This window comes from Morchella importuna, assembly GCF_003444635.1.
Source record: "Morchella importuna strain M04M26 chromosome Unknown Morimp01GS009, whole genome shotgun sequence".
NCBI lineage: Eukaryota > Fungi > Ascomycota > Pezizomycetes > Pezizales > Morchellaceae > Morchella > Morchella importuna.
This window is the reverse complement of record NW_025763406.1, coordinates 472,998-497,665: the sequence shown is the minus strand read 5'-3', so window position 1 is coordinate 497,665 and position 24,668 is coordinate 472,998. Positions and strand designations below refer to the sequence as shown.

The following is a 24,668-nucleotide window of genomic DNA, read 5'->3' as shown; positions in this document are numbered from 1 at the left end:
TTTGTGGAAATATGTAAGCGCACGGGTCAGAGTTTCAAGGTTTAGAATTCCCCCCCAATTCAATTTCGCCATTCTCCTAAATGATGTCTACCCCACTCTTGATCAGGGTGACTATTCTAGCAACAACAACTACTACATAAAGATACGAATAAAGAAAAGAAATATAAAATAAAAGATAGACATGACAGAAACTGTCTAGAACCTCCTAAAAATCCACCTATGTGAAATGATGGATACGGTAACCTAGTTCATCATGCGGGTTATGGTGGTCGGCGGGGTACTCTTGATCACAACCGGAACAGATTGTCCCTGAGAGGTTCCGTCCGAGTTCCACTTCAAGACCCACAAATCCTTCTGATCGGTAGGCTCGGCCCAGAACTTTGCATCCATACTCCCAGAAGATCCTTGGTACATAACACTTTGTCCGTAAAAGAGGAAACCAGAGGCGGTGGCGCCGGTGGGGAGGTCGCTGGTGCTGTTGACAAAGCCAACAGAGTCAAAGGCACCGCTGGTGGGGTTGATGTACAAGAATGGGGTGGTGCTCCAGGTGACATCGGTAGTGTTGGGTTTGGCAGCCCAGGTGGAAGAGTCGGAGGTCTGAGGGGTGACTGCGGAGGGGGTAAGATTTAGCCTGAAGAAACAAAGGAAAACGGGTGTAAACACTTACAAGTGACATTCACACTTTCATAGGTGAGATTGACTGGGGGGGCATTGCCAATGTAAGCGATTCCTAGAGTGAGGGTATGTTAGGACTATTGTTACTACTAACTACTACTAGTACTGGCATGATTCTAAAGCAAAGCAATAAGATACAAAGACAGAAAGAAAAGAAAGAAAAGACAAACCGTCTCCGTAGAAGACGGGAAGACCACTGATGTTCTTGTTGTAAGCGTAGAGGCCGAAGGTGGTATCGGTGGTTTGACGCTTGACACTACCGATGGCAGCAGCGGAGACAATCTCCAAGCCGATGAGAATGGCAGACAAGAATGAGCTCTTTGAAAACATGTTGACGATATGAGAGTAAGTAATAGAGAGTGGACGAGTTGTTTAAAAAAGGTTTAGTTGGCAGCAAGAGGGAAGAGTAAGGATAGTGAGAAGTTGAAGAAGTCGCAGACTTTGAAAGAGTTATTTGCTGGTGAAATATATTATGCACAAGAGAGAATAAAGCCCCATTTTAAAGAGGTATGTGATGCTCGAATTTCAAGTTTTTTTTTCCATCCTCTAGTTTTACTGAACTCGTCGGCACTGACGCGTTTACGGTCCGATTGCCCTCTCCAGCTGAAGGGGGTAAGCAGGCAGGCAGACACAACAACAAGTGCAACAGGTATTCCCACTATCATTCCTCTTTTCTCTCTACTGTCTAGTATTGCCGGCATGGGGTCTCGGGTAATGATTTATTGCCATTGAATATACTGCCCCACTAATCTGATCCGGCTTCCAATCCGGTCTACAATTTACTATAGAAACCCGTAACGGTGGTAAACTGGCCTAAACCTGAAACGATTGGGGCATTCGTCACCTCACAGTCGTAATAGCAGCGCAATGGTGGGAAGGCATCCAAATCCAAACATTCTGGAAGGGAAAGAGACTGGGGGGGGAAGGGTCGAATCCTGGCCAAGGCCGCGTGGTTCTTGATTCGGCCGCAGTAATATTTCACTCGGATTAGTCTTACCCCTTTTCGGGTATGGATAGTAATTTGCAAAACCCCTGTCTTACTTGTACTTGTATGTCTTACTTATCTCTAGCCCTGGTACCCGGCTTAGCAACGACCAGGAGACATAGGGTACGTACTTGGACAAGGTCTTTAGACTTGGCTCGACTCTCTTCTTCTCCTCTCCCCTGGAGCTAGTCAATTGGAATCTTGTACCTGCAGTAGGAACTTCCCGTTGTTTCCTTATTGGGCATGGTAGGATACGTGGGATTGGGACCGTTAATGCCAAGTGGATTACCGACTACTAATTGACTTCATGCTAAGATTTAGTTACCTGCAGGAACGTCCCGCCCCCGATAACAGTTACAACGCCTTGCTGGTGACAGGTCTAAGCCATCAATTCAAATCAATACCGACGATCACACTCTACCTCTGGGGATATTACATAAATTGAATTGCCCGGTACCCGCAATTACTATCCTTTTGGTGATCAGTGCGGCTTCTACAGAACCCCAAGGGGGTATGCCTCTTTCTATACAGTGTATCTAAGGCCATCTCTTGCTCAATGCGTTTCCAGAAGGAGTTTATGACTCTATGGTAGGGGGAATTGATGGGTACGTTGTTTCTATATCTGTCACCTTTAGGCAGTACCCTGAGAGTAAAGAGGATGCCTTGCCTATAATGGAGATCTTATATGTATATCAGACATGGGAACACTGCTCCCTCTGTAGCCAGCAGACAGAAAAACAACATCTCGGCTGGAGTTATCATGATGAATATGAAGTGTGACGATACGACTCTCCTTGTACGACTGATACGTGGACAAACAAGTACCTGGATAGGTAGGAGGCATATACATGTTGGTATGCTTCTTTATCGCTTCGGCAAGATTTCATAACGTACCATTGCGTACTATCCAGAGTCTGGGATAGCTGACGATATCGCACGAAAAGAAAGGGGGTCTTGTGACTACCTTTCTGGTAGGTGGGGCCTGGATTGAACATCTAGATCTAGAGAGATGGTCAAAAGCATAGACTCTCACTCGGGTATCACTCAAAGGTCGGCCGAGAGTCCGTATCCCGTCTTAACGCCACTTAGTGCCAAAAAGCTAGGCATTGCGTGCGAGGCTTCGTGATCGTGAAGACTGGGCGAAGAGGAGGGAAAAAAAAATCCCATACCCGTTACAACCGTAGAGGAGGTTCGTGAGTATTACTGCCGATCTTCGCTTAACAGAAGCCTCTATTGAAACTAGCGTGGCGGGGTTAGGGGGCGGGGGGGTGAAGTATTCCAGTTTAGAAACCCGCAAAGTAGTCCAATGACTGCATGTAAACAGCTACTAGGGGCCTTGTACTTTAGCATGTTATGACATGTAGTTAGGGCGCGCACGGGTAGGAAGGAGGGTGGTGATGGCGGGAAGGGGAGAATTGACGACATGTAAGCCCATTTTCAGTAATATGTCAATCACTAAACAGAACGAAAACGACGTCCGCATAGCTGAGGATACGCGGCCGACTCGCATCTACGGACAATTATAACACTTTTTTTTTTTTTTGTCCGTTTTCATTCGGGTTCAGGTTCGGGAATAGTTACTTGCATAGACCCGAGATATTTGGGTATCTCTGTAGTAGTTAGTACTTGTATATGGAGATATTTTTTCTATAATACGGCCTCCAGTCTCCCCCAATTTCTGATAAAAAAAAATCATCCGCTATCACTTCCACCTTCTCTTCACTACCACCTTCCCTTTACACCCTCTTTCTTCATTCTCTTCTCTTTTTTACTTTTCTTTCCTTCCCACATTTATATTCAATTCACTCACTCTTTCACTCACTTTCATCTTGGCCACCAATTGATCATGGGTATCATTTCTCGTTTTGCACTCCTGGGTGCACTGGCTCTTGGAGCAATCCAAGTTCAGGCTGCACCTCTTGAGGCTTCGAACTTGATCAGCAAGCGTTGTGTCAATTCTGCCACCGACAGGTCCTGCTGGGGCGATTATGATACTTCGACCGATTATTACAATGAGGTCCCTGATACTGGTGTTACTGTTGAGGTATGGGATATCTAATATGTTGATATGGCTGTTAGAGACTGACATTTGGGATATTTAGTACTACTTTGATCTTGTGAACACCACGGCTTCGCCGGATGGGTATGAGAGACAAGTTCTTCTCATCAACGGATCCTTCCCGGGCCCTACCATTGAGGCCAACTGGGGTGATACCGTTGGTAAGTGATAATGATAATGGGTTCTTACTAGATGTCCAAAATACTAATGATTTTAATTAGTTGTCCATGTCACAAACAGTCTCACAAATAATGGAACCGGTATCCACTTCCACGGTATCCGCCAAAACTACACCAACCAGGCGGATGGTGTTCCCTCAATCACTCAATGCCCCGTCGCTCCTGGTGAGAGCACCACATACACCTGGAGAGCCACTCAGTACGGTACCACCTGGTACCACTCCCACTTTGCCCTCCAGGCTTGGGAGGGTATCTTTGGTGGTATCATCATCCACGGTCCTGCCACTAGTAACTACGATGTAGACGCCGGTATCATGTTCCTTAACGACTGGTCTCACCAGACTAGCGATGCTCTCTACACTCAAGCTCAGACCGGAGGTCCTCCAACTCTTGACAATGCGCTCATCAATGGTACCAACGTCTATGATAATGGTGGTTCCCGCTTCGAGATGGAGTTTATATCTGGAACAAAGTACTTGATCCGTCTGGTCAATGGTGCTATCGACACCCACTTCAAGTTCTCAATTGATGGCCATAACATCACTGTCATCTCCATGGACTTGGTTCCAATTGTCCCTTACACCACCCAGGTCCTCAGCATCGGTATTGGCCAGCGTTACAATATCATTGTCGAGGCCGACCAAGCCACCGCCGACTACTGGCTCCGCGCTATCCCGCAGACCACCTGCTCCGACAATGATAATACCGACAACATTCGTGGTATCATCCGCTACGACTCTAGCAGCACCTCGGACCCCACCACATCTGCCTACACCCAAACCGACGACTGTGACGATGAAGACCTTACCAACCTTGTCCCCTACGTCTCCAAGACCGTCGGCTCCCAGGATGACGGTGACGACCTTGCCGTCACTATCGGCAAGGTCGGCAACCTCTTCAAATGGTACCTCGGCGGCACCACCATGGCCGTTGAATGGGCCGATCCCACGCTTCTCCAGGTCTACAACGGCGAATCCAACTGGGCCGACCAGTCCGGTGTCATCGAGCTCGCCACTGCCGACGAGTGGGCCTACTTCATCATCGAGACCACCAACACCGTTCCTCACCCAATCCATCTCCACGGCCACGACTTCTTCGTCCTCGCCCAGGGAACCGGTACTTATGCCGACACCGCCCCTACCCTCAACACGGCCAACCCCCCGCGTCGTGATGTGGCCATGCTTCCGGGTGGTGGATACCTGGTGCTCGCTTTCCAGACCGACAACCCGGGTGCCTGGCTCATGCACTGCCATATCGGATGGCACACAAGCGAAGGCTTTGCCCTCCAGTTTGTGGAGAGGTATGATGAGATCAAGACGCTCATTGACTATGACAGCTTGAACGATACCTGCACTGCTTGGTCGTCCTACCAGACCGCGGTCGGACTTGAGGAGGATGACTCTGGTGTCTAAATGTCTTTTATTATTTCCTTTATATTTTTATCTGGGAGTTGAGAGGTGAAAGAAAGGGTGGGGGTTCTTTTTTCTTTTTTTCTTTGGTTATTATACATTCCTTTATTTTTGCGGGGAAGTAGAGTCGAGTTGTGGTGGTTGATTGATTGATTCGCGGGGTGGAAGTGCGCGCATACATTTACTTTATTTTCCTTTGTTTGTTTGTCTATCTCACAGTTCACAGTCAGTTTGTTCGAGAGGTTGTGGAAAGGCAAGAAAAAAAATTGAACTCGTTTCAAAACAAAAATCATACCCCCATGGGGTTGACAGCTGTAAGAAAAGACGTTCATGGCATGTAAGAAAATCTCCAGTCCTTACCTTAGTTGTTTTTCATAGTGTTTAAATTTATATATATCGCAAACCATCATCGTTCCATGTTCTTCAAACATTTCCAGATCTAAATTCGGATCCAGATCCAGACCGCGCACAGACAGAACTCCAACTGTCGTTTGCTTTGCCTAGCTAGCTAACGGCGGGTAGTATACCGGCCTATCCATGTGTAGGGTATCTTGACTTGTGGAGATAGAGAGAGCCTTTGCTGACGTTGTCAGTTTAGTTTAGTACCCCAGCCAGGGTGGTTGTTTAGTGGGTAGTGCAGTGGTGGGAAGTCAACGTTTAGACCCTGGACCCTTGGAGGACATACTACCCTTACTTGAACCTCAAAACTTCCAATCCGCCGAGATGGGTAGAAGCGAGCTGTAACTAGAACAGTGGCTTCTTAAGCGTCGTGGTTGCTTCTTTTTTTAGTTTTGGTTTTAGTCTTTAAGAACTCCTCTCTTAAAAGTAAGTTGAATGTCGGTGTTGGGTAATACCGGTACCAAGCCTAGGTAAATACATCTCAACTCCACAACAGTTCAACCGAACAAACCGTCACTAACCCATCTCCCTACTCAGAAATGTTATACTCCACAGCCAAACAGCACCCATTGAATACTACAACTACAGATCTCTCCAAACATCCTCTCTAAGTACTGCAGAGCCAGTACCTACCCGAGCACCCAGGACCCCCCATGCTCACGCCCCAATGACATCTACCAAGCGAGGATTCATCATGACACCAATTGACCAGGGCTTCAATGACATCGGCTCGTCCCAATCGAGCTTGTTTTCCATTGCCATACGTTTCCATCCCAACCCTGACCCTGACCCTGACAAACGGTCATCCCGGGATGACGATGTTTCAACGGCCAGGGTCCAAGCGGAAAAACTCAGCCGGAAAAACTCAGTTAGCGGGGCGTGGCATTCGCTCCGAGCCTCCCTTCCCGCGGCGCAGTTGACAGGCCCTGGCGCGGATCCAAGCCAAGAGAGGCTTAAGTCTATCCCTACAGCCCTATGGCAGAATAGATCACCGTCTCTTTTTGCCGCCGTGGGGTGAGGTGAGGGCGGGTGTTTTTTTTTTCGTGGTGCATCAGAAACGAGGGCTCTGTCCGAGTCGTTCCGTCGGTGTGCATGATGTATGTAATAACCACATGGTAGGTCTCCTGCTTCAGGGACTTTGAAGGTCGGAGTGTTCGGTGGAATTTCCGCCACGAGTATTAATATGACGGGGAGTTTCGCGTTCACATCCGGGGTCCTACGGAGTATTTAATCGACAAACAGTTGAAGTCATGCGGATTAATCAGATAAACCACATATGTACATACTGCACGACGCAAAAGAATTACACGAGCTCATCTTTTTGGTAATTCCCCGTTACCTGTTTCGATTCTAAAGCGAATACACACAATGCTACTGCAAGATATAAAAAGGAAAAATAAAAGCCATTCAACCCAACCCCTCCATCATATTCGTCGTTTTAAAAACAGAATCATATCAACAACAACGAAATGGTCATTACAAGCATTCTAACAGTGTAACTTGGTGGTACGAACAGATAGACTCTTATGCTTCGAGAGCTCGCAACTTCCTAGTCATGCTATATTGGGATTCACGATTAGTTTCGCAGCAATGAATCATGTAAGGGTGAGGATAGACTTACAATTCAAAGAAAGCAAATTGAGTTGGGTTACTTCCGAATTCATATACAAACCTGGAGGCCAAGTAGCTTCCAAAAATGCTCCTGAGGTAGTTTAATGGTACCCTGGTAAGGATGACATCGAGGCCGATTTTCTCAATTAAGCTGGCTGGGAGAGCATCTTTGAGGACACTAGTTCTGAGTGGGATATTGTTCCATAGCTCAGTTTGCTGGAGCTCCTCATCGAGTTTTGTGATCGCCAATGAGAGCTCATCAGACAAGATTGAGCGTGGCTTCCCAGTCTCCTCAGCTTCACGCCATAAGGCTTCGAATTCGAGATGTGCGTTGTTCTGAATGGTCTTTTGCACCTCCTTGACGTAGGTTTTATAGAATTCTGGAGTGACACCGTCGCGGACGCACATGTTCTCGATGAAACCGGCATCATCAAAGGCAAGTGACGCAAGAACCTCCATGGACGAACTTGTCACACCACCCTTGTTGGCACTAGCATCCTTGTATAGGATAGTGCCCGCCTTCTCGAGTCTCAACTTGGCGTCCTGGGAGATGAAAAGGTTCGCTCCTTCAACAATGAAGGGAATGATACTCTTTCCATCTTTGATCAGTTGGCCAACGTTGCCCAAATCGATAGCTTCTGGTCTTCCACCGCAGGGCACGAAAACATCATAGTGTACATCACTTCGGAGGTGGAAGGTGTTTCTGAAGATCGTACCGTTTGTAACGATCTCGCCACTTGGTAGAGTAACGTTGACGTCCTCCACAAGAACACGGTAGCCTTCGGGGATAGCTTGGAAATGTCAAACTCTGAGATCATGAGACGCTCCCTGGCAAGACGGAGAAGCTCTTCATGATTCAGACCCTTAGGATCGACCAGTACACCAGAACCATCAACAATCGCGCAATACTTCTCGTTACTCAGCAGGATCTCGTTAGACCCTAAATCACCATCAGGTCCACCAGTTTGTAGCTTCATCATTTTGGAGGGATCGAGGTTCAATTTTCTGTAGATACCGAGAACGTATTCGCGAACACTGAGGGATGTCATTCCATACTCGTCGTGAGGAATACCGCCCAGACTAGGACTCTTTCCGGTGAAGAAGGATTTCCAGAAAGGAGCACCTCTGACCCTGGCGTGCTCGGTCGCCCAGTCCACAAGCCCGGCGGTGTTCTCATCAGGTCCCATGAACAGGATTTCGGGCTCTTTGTGGAGATCAACGATAGGATCCTTGATTCCGGGACTGTTTGGCTCAAGGAGAAGATCGAGAACAGAGTCAATGTACTTCTGGAAAGCACTCGTGGCCTTATCCTGATGATTGGCATCCAATAGAATGACACCTTTGCTTCCACCTTCGGGGATATCTTTATTCTTCCGTTGTTGAGTGTTTGCGAGGTTATAGTTCTCGTCAAAAACTGAACGAGCGTTAATTGTGTACGCTTCTCTGTTCCTGCTCTTGACAATTCGGATACCACCGCGAGCAATATCTCTGAATCTCAGATGGAACCCTCTAAACTCTGATCCGATGACCAAAAACATCCCGAACAATGGTTGAGGGTATTCAACAGTGGGAAGAAACTTGGGGTTCAGTCTGAAACTTAACGCTACCTTGGTAGGGGTGTAAAAGTTGGTTTTCAACACATTCTCATTGAAGGTAATGAAATATTGCATGACCTTTTCTTGGTGCTCATTGCCGACAGTTCTAGAAATCTTCGTCTTCAATTCACTGTTTGTCAAAACTCGATCCACTTGCAGACGTTGGTAACTGAGAGTCGGAATGAAATCATCCTGCTCCCCACGAGTCTGTACATAGTGTGCATTGGCAAATGCCAAGTATAGAGCGCGAACAAGTTCAGGGTGTTCATTGATGATCTCATAAATGTAATCAGCAGTAAAGGTCTCTGTACGAAGACGGCGCTTAAGCTTGTTGAGAGTGTCTGCATGGACACTGTTGTTGGGATCGAGGAGCTGAGAGACGGCGGTGTACTCTGTTCCCAGCCTATTCAAGAAATGACCGACAAAATGACAAACACAGTGCGCATATATAGTCTCCTGCAAGCTCAATCTTCCGCTAATGAAGTGTGCCTGGAACATATTTTGAGGAATGCAATAAAGCAAGCTGACTTCCTTCATTATCTGGTAGATTGAAGCCTCGATAGGAGGATATTTTGAAGGGTTAAGTTGGGTGTTTAGTGGTAAGGGTCGCAAGTAGATGGACATAACAGTTACACCATTGGAAAATTGTTCTATCAATTTATCAGCAACCAGTCAGAATATTTTCTTTCGAGTGTAACCATACCAACATATTTTCTGGCTGAAGTGCATCCATAATAATGGTATAAGTCGCTCAGCGCAGAAAACAACCCCATTGAACTCCCCTGTTTGAAACCGATAACAAGTCTCTTCTCTCTGGTTCCCTGAACCTCAAACATCTCAATAACGGGCCCAGTCCTCTCAATAACTGCTTTGACCACATCTTGGTAGACACCTTTTGTGTTTGGGGTGACTTTTTGCAAAAAGGACTTGTCCGAAACAACGTCCAGGTCGGATTCTGTAGGGTCCGGGTTAGGGTTTACAAAGTCACACTTGTACACGAAGTAGCAACGTAGTTGTTGGTTTGTAGATGTAAGTTGAGATGATGAGCGGAAAGATTCGACACGGTACGCCTTCTCGGGGTTGGAAGGGTTCAGGTATTTCTCATCGATACGTTGCTCGTACTTCGGACCAGAAAGAACTGTTATACCCGGAGTAGATGTATCGATGTATACGGCATGATCTAGAATCGTTAACTCGTGTATTCCTTAAAATGTGCCTGAAAACCTACCTTCCGCTTCCCTATCCAAGCGGATTTCAAGGCGTTTATCATCCCTAGAGAATGCTGCAACTTTCCCGGCATACAAGGAGAGAATATGGTTGACAATTGTTTCCTAAGGAAATAAAACCAATTTTATGTCAATGCAGTTCAAAACAAATCTAATTATTGATGAAACAATGGTTAGGTCTTACAGGTGCCTCGGACTGGAAGTACATGTCTAAAAATCAGTTAGCTCAATTGTTGCCTCAAAGGATTAACTAAATCAATAAATTTTGCAAATACTCACCATCAATTCCAAGAGAAGTGTAAAACCACTTAGTCTCGTTCTCAACGAACTCTGGAGGAATAAAACCCTTCTCCTCCAACAAATCCATCACTGAGAACACATCGAATCAGCAATGCATTTAATTTCACAATGAAATCAAAGAGTGCAGCGAAGGCTATTTACCAGTTTCCATCTGCTTCTCTCTTCCTTCGAAGACGGGAGCGACATATCCCGAGGCGTCATCCTTCAAAACCCGTTGGTTATGTTTTCCTTGGATGCTCAAATGGGTCGGGTGGGGGCTGGGAGTATTGAATCGTGCAATATCCGCATGGGTTCCGAGGTTTGTGGGTGCCATTTTGCGTTAAAGTTGCTAATATTGATGAAGGTAGTACTTTGTTGCCGTTGAGCGGGGGTAACGTTGCTTGGTGGTGGGGCAGTTCAACTATGTAACTACCTCAAACCTATATGTTCAGTACCAAAATCCCAATGAGGATAACAATTGAGATGAAGCTTCGAGGAAAGGAGCAGAAGGGGATCTCTTTATAAGCTGTTAAAACCGGTGGCTTTGCGTATCTGATAGCTCTCGCTCCTCCTAAGACAAAACTGGATACATTCCAGGGATGTCTAAAGAAGATAAGATCTTATACAGGATAGAGCTATCTTTGCTTCGAACAGGGCATGGGAAGATAATCTCACACAGGGATGACTGAACCAATTGATTTGATGATAACTTACCGTGATGAAACAAAGAGTTTTATGCAGGCCGGAGAGATTCGGCGAGATCCAAGAAAGATAGAGATTGATAGTTGAGGGATGGGGGACAAAGATGAAAGGAAACCCTGTGAACGAAACACACGACCAAACTTCCTGAGACTTTGTTCTGTGTGATGGCAGATAACTCTCATGAAAAACAGGTGGCGGATGACCTTAGTTATATACCTACCAAGAAAGGATTTGCATATGTACCAAGCACACCATGTACGAATCCTCTACGTGTCTGGACTCCACCACAACTCTTTCCCCCACACTGCTAGAACTGGTGAGGCCATTGGCTCCCTCTCTCCGTCCTATCCTGCAACGATGACGGCCCGCGAGCGATCCCATCAGCTCAGGAACCAAATCAGGATCCCAGATACAGCAGGACTCTCCGTAAATTCTCGGCAAAGTGTATCCCAACAACAAACACCGACAACCACGAGACCTTTCTTCTCCGATCCATCTCACGATGTTGCCCTTGCCTTTGCCTCCACAATTGGCCCCCTGACAAAGTACAAAGCTCAAAAAAGCTCACTGACCGCACTTACAACTCGACTAAGACAATCTCACGATGCTGCTTTTGCCTCTATTGGAAGGGGGTTTTGGTGGTGACTGTTGCTTTCAGCTAGCTGTTGCTTCAAATGGGGGCGAACGTGATCGTTCTCTAATTTCCGCACGGAGCTTCCCCAGAACACATGACTGTCATGATTCTTGTTAGAGAGCTACGAATTCCAACGAAAATCTCACGATGGAGCTCCTCCAGGTTTCAACCGTTACTAATGGATTGAATAGTTCCTTCAATGGTTACAATCCGTCTTTATTCGAAACGATGAATGTCTGAAATATGACAATCATTCCCAACATTCCACAAGAGATCAAGGAATATGAGAGGCAATCCCCAAGCCTTACAAAGAGGGAAAAATGCCTCCTGTTCTCCTCTAACGGCAGCTGTAAGCATCGTGCACCCACTCGTGACCGAGCCGGGTCGTTGGGTCTTGGTTTGTGCATACTACAGTAGCTAACTAACTACATGTAGCTGAAGGGGCCTATTTTTGGACTCCCAAAACCGCTCAGGAGGCTCAATGGAATTCTGTAATGGAGTAACCTCAATCAAGATAACGCAACATGGAGAGTCCGAATAGCTGCCTCATACTTTGTTATCTACGATAAGTAAAATTGGACTCAAGACAAACATTCTCCCCAAGGCCGCCTTCTAGAAGATCAAGTCCCCGTGGCAGATCGGTTCGAGAAAACGCACTATTTTTCCCCCGCCCGCTTGTCCTTCCGAACTCCTTGTTCTGCTGATCTGTACCTACTAAGCGCAATCCCCCACAAAAGCCTCAAAAAGGTCTAAATACGCCGACGCCAACCGAACTCAACCTTGTCTCGCGTCTCTAATGGAAGTCTAGAGTCTTCACTTAAGATGCATCGTGAATTCTTGCCTGCGCATCCCCAGTAGGATCGTCCACGAGGACACTCCCCATAATACCCGGAGTTTGGATCTCTTACCAGGGTTACTTACACAGCTCCCCTTCTTGGCCTGACTCCTGAGGCTCTTTGATATTGGAGTTGCCTAGCTGAACTCGTAGAAAAGCAAACAAGCCGAATTTACACGAACTCCCTCGTCATCTGGACAGTGGTAATAGGACCTGAAAATTTTCAAGCAAATAGGAACATACCTCCCCTGCATAAATGTACCTACTATACTTTCCAGAATTTTTTGGTACGTAATTGAGGGGGAAAACCGACAAGGAAAAAAGTCTAAGTTTTGCATCACAACAAGTCCTGTGGTCCAATTACGTATTCAACTAATCGAACGGCGTAAAAGTGAACAAAATAGTGTGGGGTCGAATCAGGGGTTTCTATCTGTCTCGGATGAATATCTGGGGAATGAAATAGGGCTGGGACCCGAGTCTACCAACCAACATTCACATTAATGAAAATTTGTTTGCATGGTACAACGTTTCCCCCTATCATAATCTCAATACTGACAGTTAATCCTGTCATTCGGTCAACCGACATATTCTCATCCCATGAATTCAAGTTCGTATTCCCGGGTAGTTCGGAGTAGTGAGTACTGTAAGCACAAAGAAAGCACCATGTTGCAAATTAAAAGCATTGAGTGAAACTTCCTCAGCAAGGCACTGCAAGGAATGAGGCCCAATCCACATTGTTTCGTGAGTACTTCCCTCTAAGTATTAGACTAGGAAGATCTTAGTGCCATTCAAATACAGGTCTTTAATTTTATCCCTGACTCCCACCTACTCCCACAGAATGGTCTTACAGCAACGGAATATTCGAGCTCATCTGCCTTATTGACGTCTTAATAGATCACCTATTGCGAAACCTTAGTCTGAGATTTGCCATTTATTGTAGTCAATAGAAATACCCTATTTGTTGAGGTACTCTACACCCTCTAAAACGCAACTAATAATATGCTGATGCTCCGATAGCCACCTACCTACTTGCGTATCTTCTGAACACCCTGCGGGTCTTACTGCCTAGAGCACAAGTGACATCTCGATAAAGCCTCATTCTCCGTCTTGGTGGTCTGTGAGATGTACCGAAACATGATCCGTGCTTCGGCTATCACCCGGCGACCACGCGTATGGCACCCGTGTTTATATTCTTTATGCATGTGGAAACCCCTCCGATACTCTACTACCCCACATCGATATTCGCCGGCCAGCTTGCTCAGACATTATGTATGCACCTATTGATGCGGATGGATGTGGTTAAATTTTCCCATCTATATCTGGGAGATGCATCGATGTACGTATATTCTACCTCAAAGCTTTCGGGGGACCGAAACCTAATATATATTTATACGGGTAGGAGCTTTAACAAACCACGGATAAGAAATTAAAATGCGCCCATATGTGGTCTTTATTATAACTCTTATTTATTATGTTATGTAGGTCATAAGAGCTCCATCATGCAATATCACTCACTTACTTTTACCCACCATCTACTATGGGAACGTCTTAATAAGCTATAATTGAAAGAATTTCTAAAGTCCTGAACGTCGGGTAACTACATACATGTAATATACTAGGAATAACAACGGCCCGGGAGGCAATGAATATCCCGACAATTCCGTTAATCCCGATGGTTAATTAATTATGCCATGCTTCAAATTGCACATCAATTATCCCGTGTCGTGGAGATCTTTTGAAACCGGCCTATTAAAAAGGTCCTATCATACATACATGTATGTACATATCCCGATACTCCACTTCGGCCCTTTCATTTCTATAAAGGCTATACTACGCATAAATGCTACATATATCTCTCAAACCTGCTGCGTTCAAGCTAGTTCAGATAAAGGCCAAGACTTCTCTATATCATGATCAAGTGTTCTTAATTATAAAGAATATTGATATCTTGATAATCTGATTCTTTATCTACATCCATCGATTAAATTATAAAGCAAGCGGAAAGTCGACTTTTCTAATAAGCTACATGGAACTAGGTGGAGGAGGTGGTAGGAGTATGTGCATACATTTATATATCCCTTTCTCGCCAAGCATCTAGAACCACCGGTATCACAGGCCTTATGTGAGTTCAGACAAGCCCTTTTTTGTACCTGGATTACCGGGCGTCTGATTAGCGGTCAAGACACTGCTAGAAGCTTGAATCTATACTCTATACCCCCAGGGTGTTACTACATGATGATGTAAATGATGTGACATTTGACCTTAACCCCCAACAACATATATTTCGACATGTACAAACATGCAGAAAACCTAAATTCCAGACTTGGGTAGAATCATCAGCGTAGATGATGAAATAGCCTTTGTTCCAGTAATTTGGAAACAAACAGCCTGTTTGAAGGACCCGGTAATCAGCTTTGATTAGGATTAGAAATAGTAGCTATTATGATCACAGCATTTCTAGACTAAGTTTTAATCTTATAATAAACGAGAGCCAACAAACCAAACTATTTGGTTGATCATTGCTAGCATGAATTCCAAAATATAATACCAACGCATCAGTTAACAACACCCTGGTATACCTAGATACATAAGAACACATAAGTGCGGTTATTTCGTGTAATGAAGATTAAAGACAAAGATATTGTAGTTGATAAAGGTATTTAAAAATCAAGTTGTCTAAAGCCTTGAAAGGAGTTCTTCGATTATCAATATAAAGACCAACAGTTTCGAAAAATGCAGGTTGTAGAATTTCCAACAAGACTTTTAGTGTCCCTACCAACCTGTGACTTATGGCCGTGCAATACTGTTTCTGGTAGTGATTCCTGACAATATGTATTCCAGATTATTGGCTGTTGCCCTCTTTATTGGCTAGGTCTCGAAGATCTAATCTAATCTTATCTCTTTAAACCACACATAGACCTATTTACTAATCTTACGTGGGTCACAGCCCCACTTCAGCCTCTCAGCCGCGCTTGACCCCTCCTCTGCAGTGGGCTTCTGGGTCTGCCGACTTGCATCTCGCCATCTCACCTCACCTTCAACCCCCTTCCTTATCCTTTCCACCTCATTCCTGCCATCTATCGTCCACCCTTTTAATAACCTTGGATATCTGCCTTCCGTAGATAACTGACGCACTGATAACCGCCGTACTCAACGATCTTTCTCGTCTTCATCTCAACTCAGATAATAGAAACAGCTCCAAAATGTTGATTAAGTTAGTGGTTACCTCTGTCTTTCAGCTCTTTTAAATCAGCTACTTCGAAGCTTTGGCGGCTGCTGACGGAAATTTCTTTTGTAGAGTACGCACCTTGACTGGAAAGGAGATAGAGCTCGATATCGAGCCTGAATATAAGGTGGGTAGTTGCCTATTAATTTGCTTGACATGGCTCACTCTTCCTATAGGTCTCGGCAATCAAGGAGCTCGTCGAGGTTAAGGAGGGTATCCCACCAGTTCAGCAGAGACTGATTTTCGGCGGGAAGCAAATGTTTGCCCCCTCCTTTTCCCCCAACGAATAAGCTTGTTGGATAAAGGACTAAGAATTTTGTAGGACCGACGACAAAACTGCAAAGGAATACAATTTGGAAGGCGGCGCAACTTTACATTTGGTTTTGGCCCTTCGTGGAGGGAGGTAGCAACTCCCTGTACCTTGACGACTCGCCAACCACTAGTTTGCTGTTCTTTTTCTTGGGATAGGATATAGGGGAATTCAACGGGACGGCTCGGATTAAGGGTTGAGTGTGAATAGAATCTCGAATTTGAACGACGGTGCAGACAAAGCGTGCGGCGTCTAGAAGGGAGCATAAAAACTGTTTTAGCATTTCTCTTCATTCATTGGGTTTCTTTCTTTCTTTCTGTTGCTGTCTTTTTGTTTACTGGCGAACGAAATATACGAAAATATCATTTTGAGAGAACCCGTTTTTCCTTGCAGCCATACTTCGGCTCCGAGAGGATTTCGCCACGTTCCGAGATGCCACGTGCGTTGCATGCGAAACCACTTTTCCCGCGCTTAATGACCCCTGTCAACCTACTGGTACTCGTGATTTTGGTTCGCTGAGTCCCAGACATCTTCAACACAGCACGTCCAGAGAATTCCAAATAGTAATACCAGGTGCGATGGGCCGCTTCGGCATGGAGATACTTTAGAACTATTTTATGTCCGAATCTTAGAGGGCCGATGGGGACCTAGTTATATAGCCCTTGCATGGATCTACTCTAGTCTTTAATTTGCTTGTTTACGATTTCAGATCTGAATCCCACCCTGTCGGTAAAGGTTTGGGTATTAGTCAAACTGATTCACTTGTATTTTTTGGGGTCCACTTAACTCATCTGGGGGTGGGACCGGGAGAGAGTCCCATGGATATTGGTTACCCGCTGGTATGGTCCACTAAAAAATGTGGGGATCACCGATTTATCACTCGTTCGCGTTGGTGGTGTATCAGAAAAGGGTGGGACCATAGGGCCAAGTCACAGTGATTTCTCAGCGGTGATTCAGGTCTCCCAACCATATTCACACAGTAAGCGTACTGTGACGGTGGTATACATTGGGTGTCAAAATGACTCCAAATACCAAGGAAAAAACCGGAGTCAGAAAACTCGATGGGATTAATATGAGTTCTCGGGAATCACCTATAGCTATAACTACATAAATAGCCAATTAGAAAGCTCGAAGATTTCCTATATTCTTTTGTGCGCAAATTACCTCTTATGTACATGATTTGGTATCATCATGGTGACACCACTTTGGTGTACTGCGTAATCAATTAATATATGTACATTAACATACATTATACGTGTCTTTGACCAACTTCAACTCCACACTTATCTCACGTATGATCAAACACTTCATGTAAGGTGGAACACTACCAAGATTTGTAAATATCGCTCTGGGTATTAGCTTAAACCCGAGTTCTTTGGCGTCCTTTTCTTGCTGGATCTAGATGTTTTGACTTGCAATTGGTCAATTAGAAGTATATGACATGCTCGGGAGACCAGATAACCCTGTTTATTGGTGTACATACTTTGTTAACTACAAATACTACATGTACTAGACAAAGGAAGATAATCATTGTGTTCGGGAAGCCTACGGAAATCCGAATCCAAAATTTCTTTGATATATTGGTTAGTATTTATATTGGTGGCTATGTGAATGGTCCGGCTTACTAAACAACATTATTTTGATCTCCTATAGGCGTTGATAATTAACACAATAAGGGGAACGTTATGATCTATTTCACTATAATTACTTCGAATTCCAATGATGATGGTACATGCTCGAAGCCTCAAAATTAGATTTCTCTTGTATACTATTTTATCAATGAAAAGCGATTGAAGCTTAACAAGCCAGATGCATATATTGTGCTGCATGTGTGTACTGAAGGACAATCGTTTACTAACGCTCGGGCTCTCATTAGTTTCACAGTGAGTTTGATGTAGTCAAACATTCTGCAACCATTTATTCGAGTGGCTGAAAGATCCTGGTATGGTCAGGTAACCTATGCGCTGGCAACTACAATCATTGAGTACAATAACTGATCGTTATCCTATTTATCTAGGATACCCTAGCAAAGAAAAAAGAATTGACCCTATGCATTTTCAAAAAAAACCGAAACCTATCATATGCCTCCATAGTAAAACAAGAAGGAGGAGCTCTAAGTTCTCTAACAATCGTATCAGCGTATCTAAAATAAAAAAAACAAGATAGAAACAAAACTTTTAAGCTCCCTATATACTCCTTGTGCCCAAAAGAGCACTCATAAGAGCAAGTGCAAAAAGAAAAGAAGATAGATCCAGCCCCCACATTCTACCGGCGAAGGAGAGTTCTAGTATACATATGCCAGCTCAGATAGCATCGTATATTCGCTCACTCTGAGAGATACCATCCTGCACCTCGTCGGCACTATCGGCGACTTCCGGGATCTTATCGACACTTCCAGTTCTGGCAACTTCTTGCTCATCAGCGGTTGCTTGGTGGCTTTCGGGAACCTCTGTGGACGCCTTCCTCGGCGGCTTCGTGTTTATCGCCTTATTGGTGATTGGCCCCGCGTCAATGCGTGTTCTAGTAGGGGCGTTAATATCCCCAGTGCCCACCTCCGCTTCTGCGCCCACATGTGCGGAGAATTCCTCGGGGAGATCTTCGTCTACCACTGCTTCTTCCCTGTGAGGTGTACATCTAATTCCCGACCCAGGTAGAGATGAAGACGACTCGATGGTATCCGGCGGTATGGTACTGTAAACCCTCAATGGTTTGTATTCGACTACTCTTGATTCATGGCCCGCGGGTTGCATCTCCGCGGCCGTTGTCTCCGACTCTAGGATTAAGGTTAACCCTATGAGTCGATTGGGCCCGTGTATTTCTGATCTAGTAGGGGTGTAAATGCTAGGCTCTCGTTCGACGTGAATATCGGGCATGTCTTCTACTGTGATGAAGGTTAAACTGGATTTCAAGCAAAAGGGGCCTGTGTGTGACTAGCTACCTTCGATACCTTCAAGTACTTGTAACACTGTAGGAAGATCATCATCCCACTCTGAGTCGAAATCAGGAAAGTACATGGTGTTTTTGCAAGAGAGTGACTGGTCTGGGGTAGATTTCGATGGGTCCGCCATATATTTTTCGTGCTGGGAGGTTTAATGTGTATGCTTTGTGGGAGACGTCGAGGTTGTTCAATTGTCAGACCACATATGTATATTGAAGATTCTACAACCACAATATAAGAAGACATTTATAGTCAAGTTAAGGAACGTCGTCCATGAGGTTCTATTGGAGACCGAGAGATAAGCCTTAGATTAGATGTCTTCGGGCCGGGACCTTGAACTAGTACCCGCACTAGTACTACGACACTTATCATCAATTCCCTTATAAGTCCTCATATATCACATCATACACGATAAACACGCGTAGACCCTGATTCAGCCTCGCAGCCGTACTTAATATGTGGAGTTTCTTTTCCGTTTTTCGTGGGGGTCCTATCTGTTAAGGCCGACCCGCCCTTTAGGTTTATTCATTGCTGGTTAGGGGCCGCCGGCGCCGGGGTTCGATCGTAAAAAGGATTGTCTACGTGGGAAACCTTCGGCATGTCACTATTTTACCGAGGGTAGATCCTTCTGAAACAAACAGGGTAGAATACATTTGCGGTGTTGAGGCGGGGAAGGTAAAAAATAAAACCAATATATCACGATCTAACTCTGCTGAAGTTGAATGGGGGTTAGCTCAGCTTGATGCCGTATTCGACCATAATTGAACATCGAGTGACTACTCATGAATTGCCAAGACTTACACTAGAAGATACTAGTACATAACGCCTCATTAAGCCTTGTTTCCCAAATTGGCTTGTTATTCCCCATTATTTGTAGCTTTCCATATTTCTTAGATACCCGGAGGATCAACAGGTATGTAGATGGTGCAAAATAGAGACAATGTCTCACAGCTGTCCTTCATACTCACGCACGGGCCGCCGGAAAGTGCTGTTACGGGTGCAATCACACTCTAGAATATACCACGGATGCTGAACAAGAAGTATCGGCATCGGGAAGCATAATCGGCGTCATGTGTGAATGGGGAAGTTTATGCCCAAAAATACTTCTGTTGGCTGAAGGCGTTGGGAGTACACCCTTGGCAAAAGCAGTCAATCGCCCAATTCACCAGCGGCGGGTACATGTACAGAAGACGATATAAAGCCAAGAAAATCTTCAAACCTGAAGAGTTTTCTAGGGAATCGGACAAGATATATGGAGATCTAACTTATATAAAACCAGCGTCAGTCAGGATCTGAAACACGTGAGGAGAAGGAAAAAAGAAGTACGTGATCAATCGAATAAGAGACGAGTGAGTGATATACATACAGATGATCAAGCGGAAGTCATCGTGTTCGGTTGGTTGGTAGATGTGCTCAGTCCGTGAGTTCATCCCAAGTGGTGGTTTGGGGATATTGACTACAAAGACTGTGTAGTCAAAATGCTCTCTTTGGCTGTTCCCAAACAAAGTTCAGGTAGTGAAGTAGAGTAACGGCCACATACAAGGGTTTGTAAATCGAGCATGTGCACAGCGCAGGATGGGACTGTGGGGAAAAAAAAAACCAGCACATAGATCGACGCACACAACTATTATGTAGTCTCGATTCCGGAAATTACTAACAAAGTCACTACCTAGAGTCACTTTGATGTACCAAGTTTTGACCAATCAACGATGGTTAGCGGTGCGTTTGGTAACACATTGTGGCTGCAGAGGATTCAGTACCTTTACTACCTACCAGCAGAAGAACCAAAAATGTGGGTGGTATAAACAAGGATCACCTATGGGATGGTACTCTTATATCCCTAGTTTGGACTCCTGCATTTTCTGATTCTTAACTACCTGGAAGGAAATGTATACATGTAGGTATTATACATACATGTTCAGCCGGCATTGTAACTGAGGCCTGTCAATAACATTGTTTCTACAATACATTGCAACTGCGCTTGTTTCTCTTGGCGCGTTCTTTTGTGGTGTGACGTAACGCGCAACCTCAGCAGACGCGTCTCCCAAGTCATCCACCTCACAAAACTCACCTCCACCCTCGTCTCTTCTATCACATATCCTCAATTGCACCACAAAATGCCTCCCAGAAAGCGCAAAGCTACTCCAGAGGATTCCGACTATGAGTCTCCTCCAAAAAACAAGACTAGCCGAGGAATTTCCTCCTCACAAGCGAAGAGGCGCCCCCCAGCACAAAGCATCAAGGAGATATCGACTTATGTCGCTAAGACTATGACCCCAGAATACACAGTAGTTCAGTCGAAGTCTTGCCAGAATATTCAAGACTACGACGTTGCCGAACGCTGTGTCACTTGTATCGAGAAGCAGAGTGTCTTGGGGACCTGTCGCTTTGTCGGTTTGAGAGCATTTAAAAAAGATGATCAGGGCCAAGTTGATACCACGGATTATGCATTCGGATTCGTGGAGGTAGTACCAAAGCCAAAGAAGCCGGTCAAAGTAAAAGCCACGCCTAAAAGGAAGAAGAAACCCATGAAGCCAGAGATTATCACTACCAGGAGAACTACAAGAAGTGCTGCTGGAGATAGCACAGCCCGGGTTGCATCAGGCGTGAGCGAAGTTGGGAATGCTCAGATCAATTCTCATTCAGATGAGCAGCAAGCAGATGCAAGCGATACCTTGGCGGCTGCGTCCGATCAGATGGATTCTCCAATCGTCAGGCACACCCTAACCTCGGATCAAATGAAAAAAGAGGCCGATTATGTTCTTCCCTTGATCGCATCTGTGTTTGCTGAACATCTCCGCCGTGAGAAGCATCATGAACTTACCCACCTCGGGCTACCGACAGAGGGAAAACCATTACCCGGGGGTGCGCGGCCCTTGTTCCGCGTTCCATCTTCTCCAGATACCCGAAGTCTCTGTGACGCATGCTCAACAAGTATTTATATGGGTAGCTATCTGTGCGGCTGCTGCGGGAAAGAGATGTGTCTTGGGTGCTGGGAAGAATGGGTGCCTTCTGATATCGCTCAGGGTAATCGTATCCGTCGCATTGACACTTGTTCTCGCCGCCGCCGCCATATTCGGGATAGTATGCTTTTCATGACTCGGGCAGCGGAGGGCGAGGTTGTAGAGCTTCTCGAGAGAGTTGAAGCTCGTGTTCCATCTGAGGAGACGCAAAAGCAGGAGCAGGATAATGCAGATACTGAAACAGATTCCATCCCTACCAGTCTGTCTACCTGGCCTAATGACAAGCTTAAATATCTTGCTACCCCAAAGACACACCACAAAGATATAACGCTGCAACAATTCAGGTCATTGTGGCGCCGTGGTGGTATTCCCCTCGTCTTGACTGGCTTTCTTGACCGCTTCAAGCTCCCCTGGGATCCCAAATACTTCACCCACCACTATGGATCTGTGCCCTGCAATATCCACGACTGTGAATACAACCAGGCCAAGGAAACGAACGTCGAGAAGTTTTTCAAGGGTTTTGCCAGCTCTGATATCTTACATTCATATAAGCTAAAAGACTGGCCTCCTTCTGCGAACTTCTCCGAAACCTTCCCAGAGCTCTTCAAAGACTTTGAAAACGCCATACCATTCCCCTCCTACATCTCCCGCACCGGCAGCCTCAACCTCGCCGCCCATTTCCCACCACAATACATTGCGCCCGACCTCGGACCTAAAATGTATAACGCCTTCCCCGCACCCGACTTCCTCCCCAAGCCCGCCGGCGAAACCAAGCTGAAGCACCGCCCCGTCAAGGGCACCACAAACCTGCACCTCGACCTCACCGACGCCGTCAACATCATGCTCTTCTCCGCCGGCGGCGAGAAAGCGCCCGCCGCCGCAACCACGCCCAAGGACATCCCCTTCTGCGGCGCAATCTGGGACATCTTCCCGCCCTCGGCCTCCACCCACCTCCGCGAGTACCTCAACAGCGAGGAATACCTCGAGGCCCACGCCCACGAGGGCGCAATGGAGCTCGACGACCCGATCCATAGGCAGATGTACTACCTCACCGAGGACGACATGATCAAGCTCTACGAGGAAAACGGTGTCATGGCTCACCGCATCTACCAGGAGCCCGGCGATGCAGTCTTTATCCCCGCCGGCTGCGCGCACCAGGTCCGGAACCGGAGGAGCTGTGTTAAGGTTGCGGTCGACTTCCTGACGCCTGAGAACGTGAAGGTGTGCAAGGGCCTCGTCGCGGAGGCTAGAGTTATGGGGAACCCGTTCCTGGGTAGGGCCGCCGGAGGAGGGAAGGAGGATGTGTTGCAGCTGTGGTCGTGCTTGGGGTTCGCGTGGGATGCGTTTGATGGGCCGAGGAAGGGGGCTGGCAAAGACGGGAGTGTCGCGAAGAAGGAGGAGGCGGAAGAGGAGGGGGAGGGGTCAGAAATCAAGGCGGAGGATCAGATGGAGGAAAGCGGGAATAGGAATGGAAATGCGGAGCACGCGGCCCGTATCGAGGTCGAAACCACTTCTGCCGTCTAGGCAGATATGGTGGGAGGTGCAGGCCAGAGAGTAGGCCTAGTAGGGGATATCGCATATACCCTTCCAATAGTTTTTTTTTTTTTCTGCACGCGAGTATTTTCCGATACTATTTTTTTTTAGCTTAAGGCGCATATCAAGTCTTGTATGCTCTTTTTGTTTTACTACTTAGCAACATATTACCCCAGTCAACCATGTTTAAGTCTTTTTGAGATTTCTGATATGTTATGGTATGTGAGATATCTGGGTCTATCTCTGTCTTGTATGAATACCTTGATTCGAGAGGAGGGGGGGGGGGGATATTTTTATCTTGTGGGCAGAAAGAATCGGCATATGGTGGTTATCAACCCTCACGGTACTTAGGAAGTATACAACTATGCAAGTCAAATCTGTTCTATTTCTTAGAGGCGCATGGTTGTGTAGTATATTAGAGCAAGTTCTCGATGCCGTGACCCATTGATCTACAAGCTGGCCTTGGCACTTCCACCCACCGAGAGTGATATCCCATGATGCAACTTACCAACCCACCTTACCCAACCGACACCGACCCATCTATATAGTCCAGTCCTGTTTCAAATGCTTGCCGAACTCCAGATCTGCCTAAAGAAACCCCCGTTATTCCCATCCGGTTCTCCGAAATTGTGTCGGGAGGGGGGTCGGCCGCAAATAACCCGAAGAATCGGGGGAGAGGGGCGTTGAGATCTGGGGGTTGCGAAGATTTTGTTACCCCTGACTTCGAGAATCGGTATGTACTACGTAGTTGGGATCTTCATATGAATTATATACCTAACCGAGAAAGACTACAATTATACAAGCTTTAATGCTCCGGGGGTGGAGAAAGGGCCGGGGGTGGCAGGGATATATTGGCAGAAGTAGGTACTGCTCTGTAATTTACCCCTTTCTCTCCGCAATATCCCCACAGTTTGCCTTGTTCGCCTTGTTCGGATAGATGGAATGGAGGCGGATCTTTGTTACCCCGGATTTATTGACTGGGCTGCAATTGGGTGGTTTTTGTGGGTATAAAAGGTAGTACTGTGTCCTCCTGTCCTCGCCGAGAGATTCGACTGTTCCTAGATCCTCAGGATATCCAATTGACGAGGCCATTATAATAATTCTTGAACT

General features: G+C 46.0%; 7 protein-coding genes across 7 annotated transcripts; 4 read left to right on the top strand and 3 right to left on the bottom strand.

The window, feature by feature from the left end:
- Positions 1–243: 243 nt before the first annotated feature.
- LAJ45_03921 (uncharacterized protein) lies at positions 244–1,005 on the bottom strand (the record flags this gene model as incomplete). Its single annotated transcript, XM_046113503.1, has 3 exons — positions 244–608; positions 668–730; positions 846–1,005. 3 exons carry the CDS (start codon positions 1,003–1,005, stop codon positions 244–246), a joined length of 588 nt encoding a protein of 195 aa, XP_045973232.1.
- Positions 1,006–3,506: 2,501 nt separating this feature from the next.
- LAJ45_03920 (uncharacterized protein) lies at positions 3,507–5,310 on the top strand (the record flags this gene model as incomplete). The annotated part of the gene is made up of 3 exons (XM_046113502.1): positions 3,507–3,704; positions 3,763–3,880; positions 3,941–5,310. 3 exons carry the CDS (start codon positions 3,507–3,509, stop codon positions 5,308–5,310), a joined length of 1,686 nt encoding a protein of 561 aa, XP_045973231.1.
- An 831-nt stretch (positions 5,311–6,141) lies between these two features.
- On the top strand, positions 6,142–6,724 carry LAJ45_03919 (uncharacterized protein; the record flags this gene model as incomplete). The annotated part of the gene is made up of 2 exons (XM_046113501.1): positions 6,142–6,176; positions 6,244–6,724. The coding sequence occupies 2 exons, from the start codon at positions 6,142–6,144 to the stop codon at positions 6,722–6,724; spliced, it is 516 nt and encodes a 171-aa protein (XP_045973230.1).
- A 506-nt stretch (positions 6,725–7,230) lies between these two features.
- Positions 7,231–10,751, bottom strand: LAJ45_03918 (uncharacterized protein; the record flags this gene model as incomplete). Its single annotated transcript, XM_046113500.1, has 8 exons — positions 7,231–7,264; positions 7,328–8,108; positions 8,180–9,562; positions 9,616–10,092; positions 10,141–10,243; positions 10,323–10,348; positions 10,418–10,507; positions 10,580–10,751. The coding sequence occupies 8 exons, from the start codon at positions 10,749–10,751 to the stop codon at positions 7,231–7,233; spliced, it is 3,066 nt and encodes a 1,021-aa protein (XP_045973229.1).
- A 5,040-nt stretch (positions 10,752–15,791) lies between these two features.
- LAJ45_03917 (uncharacterized protein) lies at positions 15,792–16,221 on the top strand (the record flags this gene model as incomplete). The annotated part of the gene is made up of 4 exons (XM_046113499.1): positions 15,792–15,802; positions 15,887–15,941; positions 15,991–16,073; positions 16,137–16,221. The coding sequence occupies 4 exons, from the start codon at positions 15,792–15,794 to the stop codon at positions 16,219–16,221; spliced, it is 234 nt and encodes a 77-aa protein (XP_045973228.1).
- A 2,206-nt stretch (positions 16,222–18,427) lies between these two features.
- On the bottom strand, positions 18,428–19,138 carry LAJ45_03916 (uncharacterized protein; the record flags this gene model as incomplete). Its single annotated transcript, XM_046113498.1, has 2 exons — positions 18,428–19,005; positions 19,063–19,138. 2 exons carry the CDS (start codon positions 19,136–19,138, stop codon positions 18,428–18,430), a joined length of 654 nt encoding a protein of 217 aa, XP_045973227.1.
- Positions 19,139–21,179: 2,041 nt separating this feature from the next.
- On the top strand, positions 21,180–23,549 carry LAJ45_03915 (uncharacterized protein; the record flags this gene model as incomplete). Its single annotated transcript, XM_046113497.1, has 1 exon — positions 21,180–23,549. One exon carries the CDS (start codon positions 21,180–21,182, stop codon positions 23,547–23,549), a length of 2,370 nt encoding a protein of 789 aa, XP_045973226.1.
- Between the last annotated feature and the right edge of the window lie 1,119 nt (positions 23,550–24,668).